This window comes from Salvelinus fontinalis, chromosome 24 (genome assembly GCF_029448725.1).
Source record: "Salvelinus fontinalis isolate EN_2023a chromosome 24, ASM2944872v1, whole genome shotgun sequence".
NCBI classification, from domain to species: Eukaryota; Metazoa; Chordata; class Actinopteri; order Salmoniformes; family Salmonidae; genus Salvelinus; species Salvelinus fontinalis.
Window position 1 is genome coordinate 28,597,465 of NC_074688.1, and position 16,666 is coordinate 28,614,130.

The 16,666-nt window shown below is 43.3% G+C and overlaps 1 protein-coding gene across 3 annotated transcripts in view; it reads left to right on the forward strand.

The window, feature by feature from the left end:
* Positions 1-16,666, forward strand: part of LOC129822233 (periostin-like) — a 46,520-nt gene that overhangs the window by 17,994 nt on the left and 11,860 nt on the right. For all 3 annotated transcript variants that reach the window (XM_055880333.1, XM_055880332.1, XM_055880331.1), the window contains exons 3-11: positions 4,330-4,394; positions 4,898-5,055; positions 5,327-5,491; positions 5,788-5,934; positions 6,842-6,983; positions 9,543-9,755; positions 10,110-10,244; positions 15,493-15,641; positions 16,165-16,301. In XM_055880333.1, the coding sequence (XP_055736308.1) occupies positions 4,330-4,394; positions 4,898-5,055; positions 5,327-5,491; positions 5,788-5,934; positions 6,842-6,983; positions 9,543-9,755; positions 10,110-10,244; positions 15,493-15,641; positions 16,165-16,301 (1,311 nt within the window). The remainder of the gene's footprint in view (positions 1-4,329; positions 4,395-4,897; positions 5,056-5,326; positions 5,492-5,787; positions 5,935-6,841; positions 6,984-9,542; positions 9,756-10,109; positions 10,245-15,492; positions 15,642-16,164; positions 16,302-16,666) is intronic.

Sequence of the window (16,666 nt, forward strand, 5' to 3'; positions counted from 1 at the left end):
GCCTGAAAGGCCGCTAAGCAAGGAAGAAGCCACTGATCAAAACCACCATAAAAAAGCCAGACTACAGTTTGCAACTGCACATAGGGACAAAGATTGTACTTTTTGGAGAAATGTTCTCTGGTCTGATGAAACAAAAATAGAACTGTTTGGCCATAATGACCATCGTTATGTTTGGAGCAAGGCCGCTCAGCAAGGAAGAAGCCACTGATTAAAACCACCATAAAAAGCCAGACTACGGTTTGCAACTGCACATGGGGACAAAGATCATACTTTTTGGAGAAATGTTCTCTGGTCTGATGAAACAAAAATAGAACTGTTAGGCCATAATGACCATCATTATGTTTGGAGGAAAAAGGGGGAGGCTTGCAAGCCGAAGAACACCATCCCAACCGTGAAGCATGGGGGTGGCAGCATCATGTTGTGGGGTGCTTTGCTGCAGGAGGGACTGGGGCACTTCACAAAATAAATGGCATCATGAGGATGGAAAATTATTTGGATATATTGAAGCGACATCTCGAAACATCAGTCAGGAAGTTAAAGCTTGGTCGCAAATGGTACTTCCAAATGGACAATGACCCAAAGCATACTTCCAAAGTGGCAAAATGGCTTAAGGACAAAAAAGTCAAGGTATTGGAGTGGCCATCACAAAGCCTGGACCTCAATCCTATAAAAAATGTGTGGGCAGAACTGAAAAAGCGTATGCAAGCAAGGAGGCCTAACTCAGTTACACCAGATCTGTCAAGAGAAATGGGCCAAAATTCACCCAACTTATTGTGGGAAGTTTGTGGAAGGCTATCTGAAATGTTTGACCCAAGTTAAACAATTTAAAGGCAATGCTACCAAATACTAATTGAGTGTGTGTGAACTTCTGACCCACTGGGAATGTGATGAAAGAAATAAAAGCTGAAATAAATCACTCTACTATTATTCTGACATTTCACATTCTTAAAATAAAGTGGTGATCCTAACTGACCTAAAACAGGGAATTTTTACAGGGATTAAATGTCAGGAATTGTGAAAAACTGAGTTTAAATGTATTTGGCTAAGGTGTATGTAAACTTCCGACTTCAACTGTATCAAGAAGCTGATTAAAAGCATGATCATTACACAGGTGCACCTTGTGCTGGAGACAATAAAAAGCCACTCTAAAATCTGCAGTTTTGTCACACAACACAATGCCACATATGTCTCAAGTTTTGATGGAGCGTGTAATTGGCATGCTGCAGGAATGTCCACCAGAGCTGTTGCCAGAGAATTGAATGTTAATTTCTCTACCATAAGCCACCTCCAACTTCATTTTAGAGAATTTGGCAGTGCATTCAACCGGCCTCACATCTGCTGACCACATGTATGGTGTCGTGTGGGCGAGTGGTTTGCTGATGTCAATGTTGTGAACCGAGTGCCCAATGGTGGCGGTGGGATTATGGTATGGGCAGACATAAACTATGGACAACGAACACAATTGCATTTTATTGATGGAAATTTAAATGCACAGAGATACCGTGACGAGATCCTAAGGCCCTTTGTCGTGCCATCCATCCCCTCATGTTTCAGCATGATAATGCACGGCCCCATGTCGCAAGGATTGTACGCAATTCCTGGAAGCTGAAAATGTCCCAGTTTTTCCATGGCCGGAATACTCACCAGATATGTCACCCATTGAGCTTGTTTGGGATGCTCTGGTCCACGCCCCTACCTTTTTTAAAGGTATCTGTGACCAACAGATGCATATCTGCATTGCCATGAAATCCATAGATTGGGGCCTAATTAATTTTTTTCAGTTGACTGATTTCTTTATATGAATGGTATCTCAGTAAAATCTTTGAAATTGGTGCATGTTGCATTTATATTATTGTTCAGTATATATATTGAGATAGTTTAGTGCCTAAAATAAGTGTTGATTTTAATTTTAATAGTTTCCTGATCTTTCTTATATCTCTCAGATATAAGATAGACACTTCAGAACAAACTTCCTTTGATTTTTGGGGGACTATCTGTTGTTCCATGTAGTGAATCTGTTATTCAGTATGTTTCTATTGGCTAATAGTAGTAATGCCAAATTCAATGTTTCATTAAATATATATTTTTAAATGATATACCTTAAGGGGTCTTAGACAGGGCTTAGACTCTAGAGCAGGGTTTCCCTTACACAAGGGGTGCACATTTTGGTTTTTGCCCCAGCACTACACAGCTGATTCAATGAATCGACTAATCATCAAGCTTTGATCATTTGAATCAGCTGTGTAGCGTTAGGGCCAAAACTAAACGTGCACCCCTTGGGGTCCCGGGGACCGAATTTGGGAAACGCTGCTGTAGAGAGTTAATGGAATGGTCTCTTGGAAACAATATCTTGCATATCACAGGAAAATTGCTATGAAAATGTTTGTTAATGACTCAATGAGACTCTTAAGGGAACGTTCTCTAACGTTGTGGGAATGCTTGCTTGTTGTTAGCTGGGTTGTAATGTCATGGGGTTTAATTAAAGAGGCCTGTTCTGTTTTTGTGTCCCTGTGATTACGACTGCTGTTAAAAGGTGTTTGATTTAGATTAAAGATTACAGTGCCATTTCCTCAAATAATTTCCCCCCCAAGTCATTTCTAATGAGCTAGTCTGTTACAGTTTCCACACAGCCCATTCAACAGTTTGTGGCATATGCAGGAGTTGAAAAGTTCCATTTCCTAGCCAAGGTTGTCAACTGCTTACAGATTTAATTTCAATACTCAAAACATAATGTCTTAGAGGTTAAACAAGGCTAAATCATGGACTAGAGGGCTAGAATAATTGTTTAGCTTCAAAGGGGCAGTGTCCTTGGTATATGACACCCTATTCCCTACAAAGTGCATTATATATGGACTAGGGTGCCGTTTGGGAGGCAGACATAGTTTATGTATCTACAGTATACAATGTGGTAGCGTTACCCTGGAGGCGTGCTGGCCTGGGCCCTGGGACCACAAAGCCTTATGGTTATTAATAAAACAGATAATGAGGACCATGTGGAAACAACTGAACACACACAGGAGCATGAAACAGCCTTTCAGTACAGACATTAGTGATGATTCAGCTGAAATACACTAGGATGAACTCCAGGATAAATATACGATGTGCTCTGATGTTCTGAAATAAGTTCTAGAACACTAACTACATGGGATGTGGTGATCACTGTTTATGTACCCCGACTCTGAATATTTAAATAGAGGATAGGGTATGTCTCTTTCTCTAGCTCGTGATCTGTCCGTCTGTGTGGGATGTCTCCATCCCTCCCTCCTCTCTGTCTCTAATGTTTGTGTCCCTGTGTTGTCTGTTGGACAGGGCTGTTTATGGGTATCTCTGTGAGTTGTCTCCTTCTCTAAAATGTGACGTGTACATGTGTTGTCTCTAAATTTGGTCTCTGTGTGTTGTCTGTAGGACGGTGCTGTATGAGTGATCTGTCCCTAAACATGGCGTGTCTGTATCTCTATGTCTGTAGGACGGTGCTGATGAGTGATCTGTCCCTAAACATGGTGTTTCTGTGTCTCTATGTCTGTAGGACGGTGCTGTATGAGTGAGCTGTCCCTAAACACGGTGTGTCTGTGTCTCTATGTCTGTAGGACGGTGCTGTATGAGTGATCTGTCCCTAAACATGGTGTGTCTTTGTCTCTATGTCTGTAGGACGGTGCTGTTGTAACGGTAGTCCTCCTCCTCTTCAACCGAAAAGGAGGAGTAGTGATTCGACCAAGGTGCAGCGGGTTGTGAATACATAATTTTAATTAACAAGACGGAAAAAACACGAAACGAAATACACTTGAATGATTAACAAAATAACAAAACGGAATAGACAGACCTGGACATGGAACTTACATAAAACACGAAGAACGCACGAACAGGGAAAATAGACTACACAAAATGAAGATGTACAAAAACAAACCGAACAGTCCAGTATGGTGCGACAAACACTGACACAGGAGACAACCACCCACAAGGAACACTGTGAAACAACCTACCTAAATATGACTCTCAATTAGAGGAACGCCAAACACCTGCCTCTAATTAAGAGCCATACCAGGCAACCCTAAACCAACATAGAAACAGAAAACATAGAATGCCCACCCAAACTCACGTCCTGACCAACTAACACATACAACAAACTAACAGAAATAGGTCAGGAACGTGACAGCTGTATGAGTGATCTGTCCCTAAACATGGTGTGTCTGTGTCTCTATGTCTGTAGGACGGTGCTGTATGAGTGAGCTGTCCCTAAACATGGTGTGTCTGTGTCTCTATGTCTGTAGGACGGTGCTGTATGAGTGAGCTGTCCCTAAACATGGTGTGTCTGTGTCTCTATGTCTGTAGGACGGTGCTGTATGAGTGCTGTCCAGGTTACATGAAGCTGGAAGGAATGAAAGGATGCCCTGCAGGTATGTAGCTACGGTCGGTTACAGTGTATGTAATGTTATAGGGTACAGGTTACGCAGTGTACTCAAGTTTGTAGTGCACTTAATGTTATAGTTTACTTCAAAGGTTAATAAACAAGAGGTTAAACTAAGACATATCAATGGTATTGCATTTTCTCATAACATTTACGAGTCACAACGCCACACCAACATAAAGATTTAGCTGGCACATCATCCTACCCATACATGTTCCCTTTCAGCGTCATCCGGCTGTCTTTGGGGTTCTTTATAGTTGTTAGAGTTGTTTTAATGAGACTTGTGTGTGTCCCAAATGGCACTCTATTCCATAAGTACTGCAATAATTTAGGGCTCTAATCAAAAGTAGTACACTATATAGGGTATAGGATGCCATTTGGGATCACTCCTGGTATGTAGAGTGATGTAGTCATTATGGTACCTTCTCTTCCCTGTTCCACAGTGGCCCCTATAGACAATGTGTATGGTACCTTCTCTTCCCTGTTCCACAGTGGCCCCTATAGACAATGTGTATGGTACCTTGGGCCTGGTCAAGGCCATCTCCACCCAGGAATACTCTCACATCTCCAAGCTGAGGGAGGAGATAGAGGGATCTGGGTCATACACCTTCTTCGCTCCCAGCAATGATGCCTGGGACTTGTTAGATGGGGTACGTCAGGATAAGTGTCATCTCTTACAGCTGTAAAATTCCAGGTAATTCAGATAAATTACCTGGAAAAATGAACCCACCAGCGATAGTAGTAACTATTCCATAACCAAAACCATTCAGTGCTTGTAATGTGACCATTTAAAAGAGCGACAACATAAATCACCAGAATGTATGGTTGATATACCTGAACCCTACAGCCAGTTGCTGTCATCACTTTACGTTAAGTATTTATGTTATCTTAAGCCTTTTTTATTCGGCATTTCTTCAACAGGAAGTGCGTAGTGCGTTGGTGAGCAACGTGAACATTGAGCTGTACAACGCCCTGCACTACCACATGGCTAACAAACGCCTGCAGACCAAAGACCTGAAGAACGGCCTGGTGGTCGACTCCATGTACAACGACCTGGGACTCTACATCAACCACTACTCCAACGGGGTGAGCATCCCACTAGACCTATACATCATCTTCTGCATCCCAAATGGCACCCTACTCCACATGCAGTGCACTAATTTGACCAGCGCCCATGGAATGTATTGGAAATCCAATAGTTTCCATGCCATGAGATAGGAAAGTTGACATCATGGAGAGCTAAGGCTTTATTGTGTGCAGGTAGTTGTTGAAGAGTGTGTTGTGTGAACATTGGAGAGTTACGGACGGTATGCTTTTGTGTGTTGTGTGCAGATACTAACTGTGCTGTGCATGTCCTATGCGGTGTGTTATTATTTATGAAGATCGTGACGGTGAACTGTGCCAGAATTATCCATGGCAATCAGGTTGCCACCAACGGAGTGGTGCACGTCATCGACCGTGTCATCGCTGCCGTGAGCAACACCATCCAGGATGTCATTGAGGTTGACGATGACCTCACCACTCTCAATGTAAATTTTATTTTCTTCTGTTCTCCTCTCCTCTCTTCTTGCCCCTTCATTTCCATTCCTTTCACTTTCTTTCTTTCCTACCTTTCCTTTCCTAACTTTTTCTTCTATATCCTTCTCCGCTTGTCTCCTTTCCCCTTCTCGTCTTTTTGTTTTCAGTCTATTCAATTTAGGTAAGTCTATTCAATCTAGGTAAAGTCCCCCTTATCTCAGCTTGTTGGTCACCATAGCAGCACCAACCTGTAGCACGCGCTCCAGCAGGTATATCTCTCTGGTCACCCCCAAAACCAGTTCTTCCTTTGGCTGCCTCTCCTTACAGTTCTCTGCTGCCAATGACTGGAATGAACTACAAAAATCTCTGTAACTGGAAACACTTATCTCCCTCCCTAGCTTTAAGCACCAGCTGTCAGAGCAGCTCACAGATTACTGCACCTGTACATAGCCCATCTATAATTTAGCCCAAACAACTACCTCTCCCCCTACTGTATTTATTTATTTATTTATTTTGCTCCTTTGCACCCCATTATTTCTATCTCTACTTTGCACATTCTTCCACTGCAAGTCTACCATTCCAGTGTTTTACTTGCTATATTGTATTTACTTTGCCACCATGGCCTTTTTTTTTGTTGCCTTTACCTCCCTTATCTCACCTCATTTGCTCACATTGTATAAAGATTTATTTTTCTACTGTATTATTGACTGTATGTTTGTTTTACTCCATGTGTAACTCTGTGTTGTTGTATATGTCGAACTGCTTTGCTTTATCTTGTCCAGGTCGCAATTGTAAATGAGAACTTGTTCTCAACTTGCCGACCTGGTTAAATAAAGGTGAAATAAAAAAATATTTTTTTTTTACACAGGGTGGCACACACAGTATTAATGGAGGATATGATGTGTTCTATCACTACAGGATGTGGCCCTGGCCTCAGGCCTGCTGGACAAGCTGGGACAGCCCGGCCAGTACACCCTGTTTGCCCCCACCAACGATGCCTTCGCCAAGCTGGACTCGGACGTGCTTCAACGACTGATGGGTGACAAGGGTGTCCTCCAAGGTAAACCAAACCGCTGGGCCAGGCTTCAACGCTCTATCACCTCTCTGGAATGTCTTCTATGAATACAGAGAGCAGCTCCCAGGAGAGTACTTTAAAGCAGAGGGGAGACATATAGACTTTATAATAAATCTCCAAATTCAGGCCATATCCGTGTTTAATGAGATGAAAGTGCAGGAAAAGGAACTCATTGGTTCCCGCTCGCTATGTTTGCAGGGCTGAGTTACCGCAGAGTTTTTACATGTAAGCGCTTTTCCCTACTCTAAACAGATGGAGCCGACTAGTTACAGTCTGAGCTGTGGATTTTGAATTCTCAGACAGTTGGCAAACTGAGCGTTCACCACAGTTGTGTGAGTGAGTAATGAAAAATAAAAGAGCTCTAGTTTCACATGATGGGCTACGAAATAATGGCTATTCAGACGTAAACCTTCATATGGTGAAGCTTTTTGATAATTTGACACATTAAAGAGCTAAACATTTACTGTCACTCTATAATTTATGTCTGGGTGGCACACAATAATAAAACACTCCACTTGTTCCAAAACATTTCCAAAGAGGTATCGTTCATACGGTTCTAAACACCACAGGGCAGGAAGCAGGAAGCACCCCGCTCTGCCTGTGTCCCAAAGGCTGTGCACCCTATTCCCTACTTCGCTCATACGGCTATGGTCAACAGTAGTGCACTATTAATAGAGTACCATTTTGGGACACACCTCAGTCAGAGGGTTGGGACTGGAAAGGTTCAGAAGGTTCAGAGCATTAGGAGGGTTGGCAGCGGTGTGATGATCCACAATATTAGTCCTAGGAGTTCCCTGAGCTATGAGATCACACCACTTCACACACAGTCGAACCGAGTCAAACAAAGCAGTAAAACAGTCATGAATCTCCCTGCACTCAATAGACTCCCGACAGCAGAACCCATGAGATCTAGGGGATCTCCAGGTCTCCTGAATTTCATAGGCTGCGTCTCAAATGGAACTCGATTCCCTATTTAGCGCACTTCTTTTGACCAGGGCCCATAGGGATCTGGTCAAAAGTTGAGCACTTAAAGTCCCAGTGTAGCAGGCAGCTGCTTCATTAAAAAATTAATCCAATGTGATTTAATTATAATTTTGCTATCTACATTAGTTATCTAGTTGTGGCCATTTGGTTAGTATAAACAAGGGCTTACTACAAATTTTAGCTAGCAACAACATTAGCGCAGTTGTCATTATTGGCTATAGAGTAAAGAATTCATGAAAACAAAAATGTGCTTTTTAGTCATAATTTGAGTTTAGGGTTAGGCATAAGGTTGGCAGTGTGGTTAACGTTAAGGTTAAGTTTAGGTTTAAAATCACATTTTTGGTAGAAATAGGTGGGGTTTATGACTTTGTGGCTGTGATAACTAGTGATGACCCATGAGCACAGCTTGCTAGTTAGCTTACATTATCTACAGCATGCATGAGACAAACAAGCTGCTGCCACATTGTGGACTGGATTATTTAAACGAAGCAAATCGGAGGTTTTGGCCTTCTATGGCGATAACACCATGCGGTAAATTAGTTAATGGACCAATAAGAAAGAGAGTTCCAAACCTCTCTGCCAATAACAGCACATTTTTTGTTTTTCCCTCCCCACTCAAACCACTCCCAGACAGTCCTAGCAAAGTTCTTGCTTTAGAAATTGCTGTTTGCTAAGAAGCTATTTTTGTTACTTTTTGACAATTTTAACTGAAAACAATCACAGTATGGTACTACATTTGTACCCCAAAAGTATTATATTTTGAGATAAAAATGGCTACATTGGACCTTTAATGGATAATAGTGTGCCATTTGGCACGCAACCTGTGATTCATTCACTATTCTGAAGCTATGCTAGAAATGACATAATCCGATGCAAGGCGCCTCTGTTTCTAGCAGCCAACTGGCCTACTCTCATGTTCATGTTCAAATCTCAGTCAAATTCATCCAGACATGTAATGCAAGCCATAATACAAGGTAGCCATGAATTTGCTCCTATAATCCGATACGGTGCCAGAGCTTATGAAAGTATAAAAACCTGTACCAATATCCTCAAAGTTCTTTATAGTCCTAATAAAAAGTGTGTGTGTTTGGGGGTTTAGAGCAATTGGAGAACACCATCATGAGTGTCTCCCCTTTCCACAGTGGGGTCATATTAGTTTGAAGCCCAAACTGTTCAGATGCTACAGACACATCAGCATTACCAGTTGACACATCAGCATTACCAACTGCAGACAAGCCCTTGTGGGAAGCTGATTTTTGGGGATTTTTTTATTATTATGTTACTACTATGTTACTATTATGTTACTAAGACTAAAAAGTACGCCTTGCAAGTACAGTATATGAATTCAAATTTTCTCAGGATGCTGGGCCAGTCATGTCCGTAATGTAGTAAACCAAATTTAAAAAAAATGCTGTTAATCAATAACGGTATATATAGAAGTATCTGAGTCTGTGGGTCCGATTGACACCTCTCCTCTCCTCTCCTCTCCTCTCCTCTCCTCTCCTCTCCTCTCCTCTCCTCTCCTCTCCTCTCCTCTCCTCTCCTCTCCTCTCCCTCCAGCCCTGCTGAACTTCCACATGCTGAACTCTGTCCAGTGTTCAGAGGGCATCATGTCCGGCCAGACCTTTGAGACCCTGGAGGGCCACAACATTGAGATTGGCTGTGACGGGGAAAGCCTGACGGTCAACGGCATCAAGATGGTGCTGAAGAAAGACATTGTCACCACCAACGGAGTCATCCACCTCATTGACGAGGTCCTCATGCCTGACTCAGGTTAGCTCTCGGCCCGTCTAATAATAATGCATGTCATTTGTATAGTGCTTTCATTACAGAGTTGTAATTCTGAGTTACATCTCAGAATATACATGTGTTTGTGTTTTTGCATTTGCATTTGTTTGTTGAAATGTAAATGGTTTGAACTGTTTCACGAAATACACAACACCTTTATTTGGAGCTCTCTTTGCTTTTACACTAGTATACAAGTCAACCATACACATAGGAACATAGATGGAAATTGACACAATGACGCCAAGACTAAGATCAAATCTGAAAACTCTGAATAAGTGTAGAAGTTTTGATCCTTCAGTGGTAGTTAAGCTTTTAATGGTGTTGTCTGTGTCCTCTAAGCTAAGCAGGTGATGGAGCTGCTCACCCCTTCCCAGTCCACCTTCAGTGACATGGTGTCAGAGCTGGGTCTGTCTGCAGCCATGGAAGCCAAGGCAGAATACACACTACTGGCCCCGCTCAATTCTGTCTTCACTGGTGAGTACACACCACTGGCCCCGCTCAATTCTGTCTTCACTGGTGAGTACACACCACTGGCCCCGCTCAATTCTGTCTTCACTGGTGAGTACACACCACTGGCCCCGCTCAATTCTGTCTTCACTGGTGAGTACACACCACTGGCCCCGCTCAATTCTGTCTTCACTGGTGAGTACACACCACTGGCCCCGCTCAATTCTGTCTTCACTGGTGAGTACACACCACTGGCCCCGCTCAATTCTGTCAAAGCTGGTGAGTACACACCACTGGCCCCGCTCAATTCTGTCTTCACTGGTGAGTACACACCACTGTCCCCGCTCAATTCTGTCTTCACTGGTTAGTACACACCACTGGCCCCGCTCAATTCTATCTTCACTGGTGAGTACACACCACTGGCCCCACTCAATTCTGTCAAAGCTGGTGAGTACACACCACTGGCCCCGCTCAATTCTGTCAGAGCTGGTGAGTACACACCACTGGCCCCGCTCAATTCTGTCTTCACTGGTGAGTACACACCACTGGCCCCGCTCAATTCTGTTGTCACTGTGAGTACACATCATGGCCCAGCTCAATTCTGTTGTCACTGTGAGTACACATCATGGCCCAGCTCAATTCTGTCTTCACTGGTGAGTACACATCATGGCCCAGCTCAATTCTGTTGCCACTGTGAGTACACATCATGGTCCAGCTCAATTCTGTCTTCACTGGTGAGTACACATCATGGCCCAGCTCAATTCTGTTGCCACTGTGAGTACACATCATGGCCCAGCTCAATTCTGTCTTCACTGGTGAGTACACATCATGGCCCAGCTCAATTCTGCCTTCACTGCTGAGTACACATCATGGCCCAGCTGAATTCTGTCTTCACTGGTGAGTACACATCATGGCCCGGCTCAATTCTGTCTTCACTGCCGAGTACACATCATGGCCCGGCTCAATTCTGTCTTCACTGGTGAGTACACATCATGACCCGGCTCAATTCTGTCTTCACTGGTGAGTACACATCATGACCCGGCTCAATTCTGTCTGTAACGCTTCTCTCGTTCCCTTAAACACTCTTGAACATCCTATCTCTCTCTGTCTCTCCCTTTCCCTTTTGCTCTTTCTAGCTCTTCTCTGTCCCCCTCTTCCTCTCTCTAGCTCCTCTCTCTGTCCCCCTCTTCCTCTCTCTAGCTCCTCTCTCTGTCCCCCTCTTCCTCTCTCTAGCTCCTCTCTCTGTCCCCCTCTTCCTCTCTCTAGCTCCTCTCTCTGTCCCCCTCTTCCTCTCTCTAGCTCCTCTCTCTGTCCCCCTCTTCCTCTCTCTAGCTCCTCTCTCTGTCCCCCTCTTCCTCACTCTAGCTTCTCTCTCTGTCCCCCTCTTCCTCTCTCTAGCTCCTCTCTCTGTCCCCCTCTTCCTCACTCTAGCTTCTCTCTCTGTCCCCCTCTTCCTCTCTCTAGCTCCTCTCTCTGTCCCCCTCTTCCTCTCTCTAGCTCCTCTCTCTGTCCCCCTCTTCCTCTCTCTAGCTCCTCTCTCTGTCCCCCTCTTCCTCTCTCTAGCTCCTCTCTCTGTCCCCCTCTTCTTCTCTATAGCTCCTCTCTCTGTCCCCCTCTTCCTCTCTCTAGCTTCTCTCTCTCTGTCCCCCTCTTCCTCTCTCTAGCTCCTCTCTCTGTCCCCCTCTTCCTCTCTCTAGCTCCTCTCTCTGTCCCCCTCTTCCTCTCTCTAGCTCCTCTGTCACTACTTTTATCACTCCTCTCCTTCTTTCTGTTTCTCTCCTCTCAACAGGTGGGTAATGCACACTGAGCTCCAAACTGTGACATTAGTCTTGCAGTCATGCTAACTCACTAGTAAGCTTCATATACTAGACTTACTATATACGGGTCACATGAGGGAAGAGTGCTGGAATGATTTATAGCTGGAGCTTCATGCCATGCAACCACAAGAATGCATAATTACCACTGTGCGCGCAGACACACACACACACACTGCATAGGAACATTCTAGACCTCAAAAGGTGTGGTGAGAGATATCTCCTACCTTAACTCTAACGCCTCACAAACCCGGATCCGGGAGCACCCCCATCACAAAAGCTGACTAGCATAGCCTAGCCTAAAGTTACAGGGATATCATAAAATAAAATGTTCATGAAATCACAAGTCCAAGACACCAAATGAAAGATACAGATCTTGTGATTCAAGCCATCATCTCTGATTTTTAAAATGTTTTACAGGGAAGACACAATATGTAAATCTATTAGCTAACCACGTTAGCAAAAGACAACAATTTTCTTACTCCACCATTTTCTAACTGCATCAGTAGCTATCACAAATTTGACCAAATAAAGATATAAATAGCCACTAACCAAGAAACAAACCTCATCAGATGACAGTCTGATAACATATTTATTGTATAGCATAGGTTTTGTTAGAAAAATGTGCATATTTCAGGTATAAATCATAGTTTACAATTGCAGCCCCCATCACAACTATCACTAAAATGACTAGAATAACTACAGAGACCATCGTGTATTAGCTAATTACTCATCATAAAACATTTCTTAAAAATACACAGCGTACAGCAATTGAAAGACACAGATCTTGTGAATCAAGACAATATTTCAGATTTTCTAAGTGTTTTACAGCGAAAACACAATATAGCGTTATCTTAGCTTACTACAATAGTCAGTCACACAGCAGCACTGATTCAAGCCAAAAATAGCAATAACGTTATAAACCACCAAACGCTATTAATTTTTTCACTAACCTTCTCAGAATTCTTAAGATGACAGTCCTGTAACATCATATTACACAATGCATATAGTTTGTTCGAAAATGTGCATATTTAGCCGCACAATTCGTGGTTACACAACGTGTTTAGTGGGCAAAAAATCAAGCAATCTGTCCGGCGCCATTTTGGAAAGGCACCTAATCTTATCGAAAACTATTCATAAATTTGACTAAAAAAATACAGGTTGGACAGCAATTGAAAGACAAATTAGTTCTTAATGCAATCGCTGAATTACATTTTTAAAATTAACCTTACTGCGCAATACTGGGTACAATACAGGGTGCGATAGCGCAACGCTACACGGAAAATAATGGCGTCTAATATATTTTACTTTTTCAACAGAACAACGTTTTATCAGCATAAATAGTACTTACTATTAGCTGAACTCCCATCAGAATCTTGGGGAAGGTGTCCGTTGGCCAAAAGAATCGTTGCTGGGTTGGAGAATGTTTCCTTTGACGTTGCAATTAGCAGTACAGAATGGCATTCGAGAGAGAGACACCCAAGTTTCTACAGCGCCATGGAAATAAATACCTGAAAATCGCAATATACTGACATAAACTGGTATAATTCGGTTTCAAAATAACAAAATTATGATGACTTTAAAGCCTATAGCGAATAAAAACAGAGCCGGATACATCTAGGAGCTAAAACCAGAGGTTCTAAAAAGACATGCCAAGACCCTTTCTGCGTCAGCGCGAGGTCCCAAAAGGCCGGACACCTCGGTTCCAACCAATTTATAGACTTCCTGAACCGTGTAGAAACTCCATTTCAACTCTCCCTATTCGCTAACAGCCAGGGGAAGGCGTATGCCGTGCATCTCAACCAATAGAAGACAGGCAAAGTTAAAGACAGGTCTCAAAGCAGATGATAAAATTTGCCATTCTCACACAGACATAGGAAAAGTGCTCTAAGTCGAGTTCTGTTTCACTTACAGACATAATTCCAACGGTTTTAAAAACTAGAGAGTGTTTTCTATCCAATAGTAAGAATAATATGCATATTGTACGAGCAAGAATTGAGTACGAGGCCGTTTACATTGGGTACACATTTGTGCTATGTCGAAATAGCACCCCCCTAGTGGCAAAAAGTTTTAATCCAACATTTGTAACGCACATGTGATAAACTGAACCAAAAGTATAATAATCACCAGTATGATAGACTAGCCTGCTGCACGCTGTAGGAAAGAAAAGAATCCCCCAGGATGGAAAAGCTGTGTTACGGCGTTGAGCTCGTAAATTCCCCCACTAACTTGTTCTCTGATTTAGACCCTACATCATTTGTCCATTTTCGAAGTAAAGTACAGTGTGGAACAGCTCTATCTCAGACAGCCCTGCAGCTGTTCCTCTGTTAATAGAGCCACAGTGTGGAACAGCTCTGTATCTCAGACAGCCCTGCAGCTGTTCCTCTGTTAATAGAGCCACAGTGTGGAACAGCTCTGTATCTCAGACAGCTCAGCAGCTGTTCCTCTGTTAATAGAGCCACAGTGTGGAACAGCTCTGTATCTCAGACAGCCCAGCAGCTGTTCCTCTGTTAATAGAGCCACAGTGTGGAACAGCTCTGTATCTCAGACAGCCCAGCAGCTGTTCCTCTGTTAATAGAGCCACAGTGTGGAACAGCTCTGTATCTCAGACAGCCCTGCAGCTGTTCCTCTGTTAATAGAGCCACAGTGTGGAACAGCTCTGTATCTCAGACAGCTCAGCAGCTGTTCCTCTGTTAATAGAGCCACAGTGTGGAACAGCTCTGTATCTCAGACAGCCCAGCAGCTGTTCCTCTGTTAATAGAGCCACAGTGTGGAACAGCTCTGTATCTCAGACAGCCCAGCAGCTGTTCCTCTGTTAATAGAGCCACAGTGTGGAACAGCTCTATCTCAGACAGCCCTGCAGCTGTTCCTCTGTTAATAGAGCCACAGTGTGGAACAGCTCTGTATCTCATACAGCTCAGCAGCTGTTCCTCTGTTAATAGAGCCACAGTGTGGAACAGCTCTGTATCTCAGACAGCTCAGCAGCTGTTCCTCTGTTAATAGAGCCAAAGTTTCCTCTCTGGAGGAGGCAGCTCTTCTTCCACAGGACATCAGTATAGTCGGTATGACAACCCCAGGGTAATGCAGACTGGAACAGTCACTGGTTGTGTCCCAAATGGAACCCTATTCGCTATATAGTGCACTACTTTTGACCAGAGCCCTATGGGAATAGGGAAATAAGGAGCCATTTGGGACACAGACACTGTTACAAGGTGGCTGATCAATCTGATTTCCTGGAAAATAAGGTTGTCATTTTACAATGACTGACTAGACCACCAGACTGCATTATTAGCCTATATTATGAATCATGTGACGATACCTTTTTTTATCGTCTGCGTCCTGTAAAAACCTCAATTTTTGCAGAATTGGGGATAGTTTCTCAAAGTTATTGTTTACAAACATATTTAATGTCATATTTTGATCTCTTACAATGTATCTGTATGAAATATCTTGTCTTCCAGATGAGGTGATGGCCATTGACCAGAGCTTTCTGAAGGTGATTCTGGAGAACCACATCCTGAAGGAGAAGATCACTCTGGGACAGCTGTACAACGGACAGCGCCTGGAGACCATCGCCGGGAAGTTCCTCAGAGTCTTCATCTACCGCACAGTGAGTCTGTGTGTGTGTGTGGGTGTGTCTGTGTGAGTTTGTGTGAGTACACGACTATGTGTGTGTATGTGGATGTGTGTGTGTGCGTGCATCTCTTGTCTCTGAACAGCTGGTCAAACACAATGGCCATACAACACATATCCGTTTCACTGGGCTATCCATCCACTGGACTGACTAAGAGGCTGTTCATTCAGTAGCTAGCAGACTGTTCAACTTCATGTCTTATAAAGAGCCACTTCAGCAGATGTTCCAACTCAAATTTCAGTTTTAAAGATGCTCAAAACAGAAGTTAGGTGACTGGAGAAACCATTAGCCTAGCTAGCTAACTATCTGGCTAGCTAACTAGTTAGGTGCTTATGCTAGCATACCAAAATGCCCAAATATGTAATCATTTTGCTAGAATTAGGATATTAGGACTAGAGTTACATTATTAGGATTAAAAACCAGAAAAACTGTTTTCAACAACAACAAAAAGTAGAGTTTTCACTAAAGTGGTTCTTTAACCTGTCCTGTCTGTCTATAGGCGGTGTGCATAGAGAACTCCTGCCTGGTGCGCGGCAGCAAGGAGGGCAGTAACGGAGCCCTCCACCTGATGAGGACTCTGATGAAGCCAGCTGAGACCACCATGTTCCAGATCCTCACTAACAACGGAGGATTCAAGTAAGCTGCTTGGACACATAAAGACTCTGTGTGCTTTAGCCTGGTCCCAGATCTGTATGTGCTTCAGCAAATGAAATAGTCAGAGAAGTTAGCTCAAGCTCATACAGATCTGAGACCAGACTAGTGGAAGGATTTTTGATCAAGGGACAGACAAAGATTGTTCTGATTTTGCGGCCAATTCACGAATATACTGTATACTAAACAGTGTTGGACAACCTTGTCTCACCTCCTACTCGAGAAACAATGTTCTTTAGCTAACCCAACAGCCAAAGAGACAGAGAGAGTTCAATCAAATTCATACAGACCTGGGAGCAAGCTGGGAAAACAGTTTATGCAGACATGTGGGCCAACTTCTTTCTAAATCA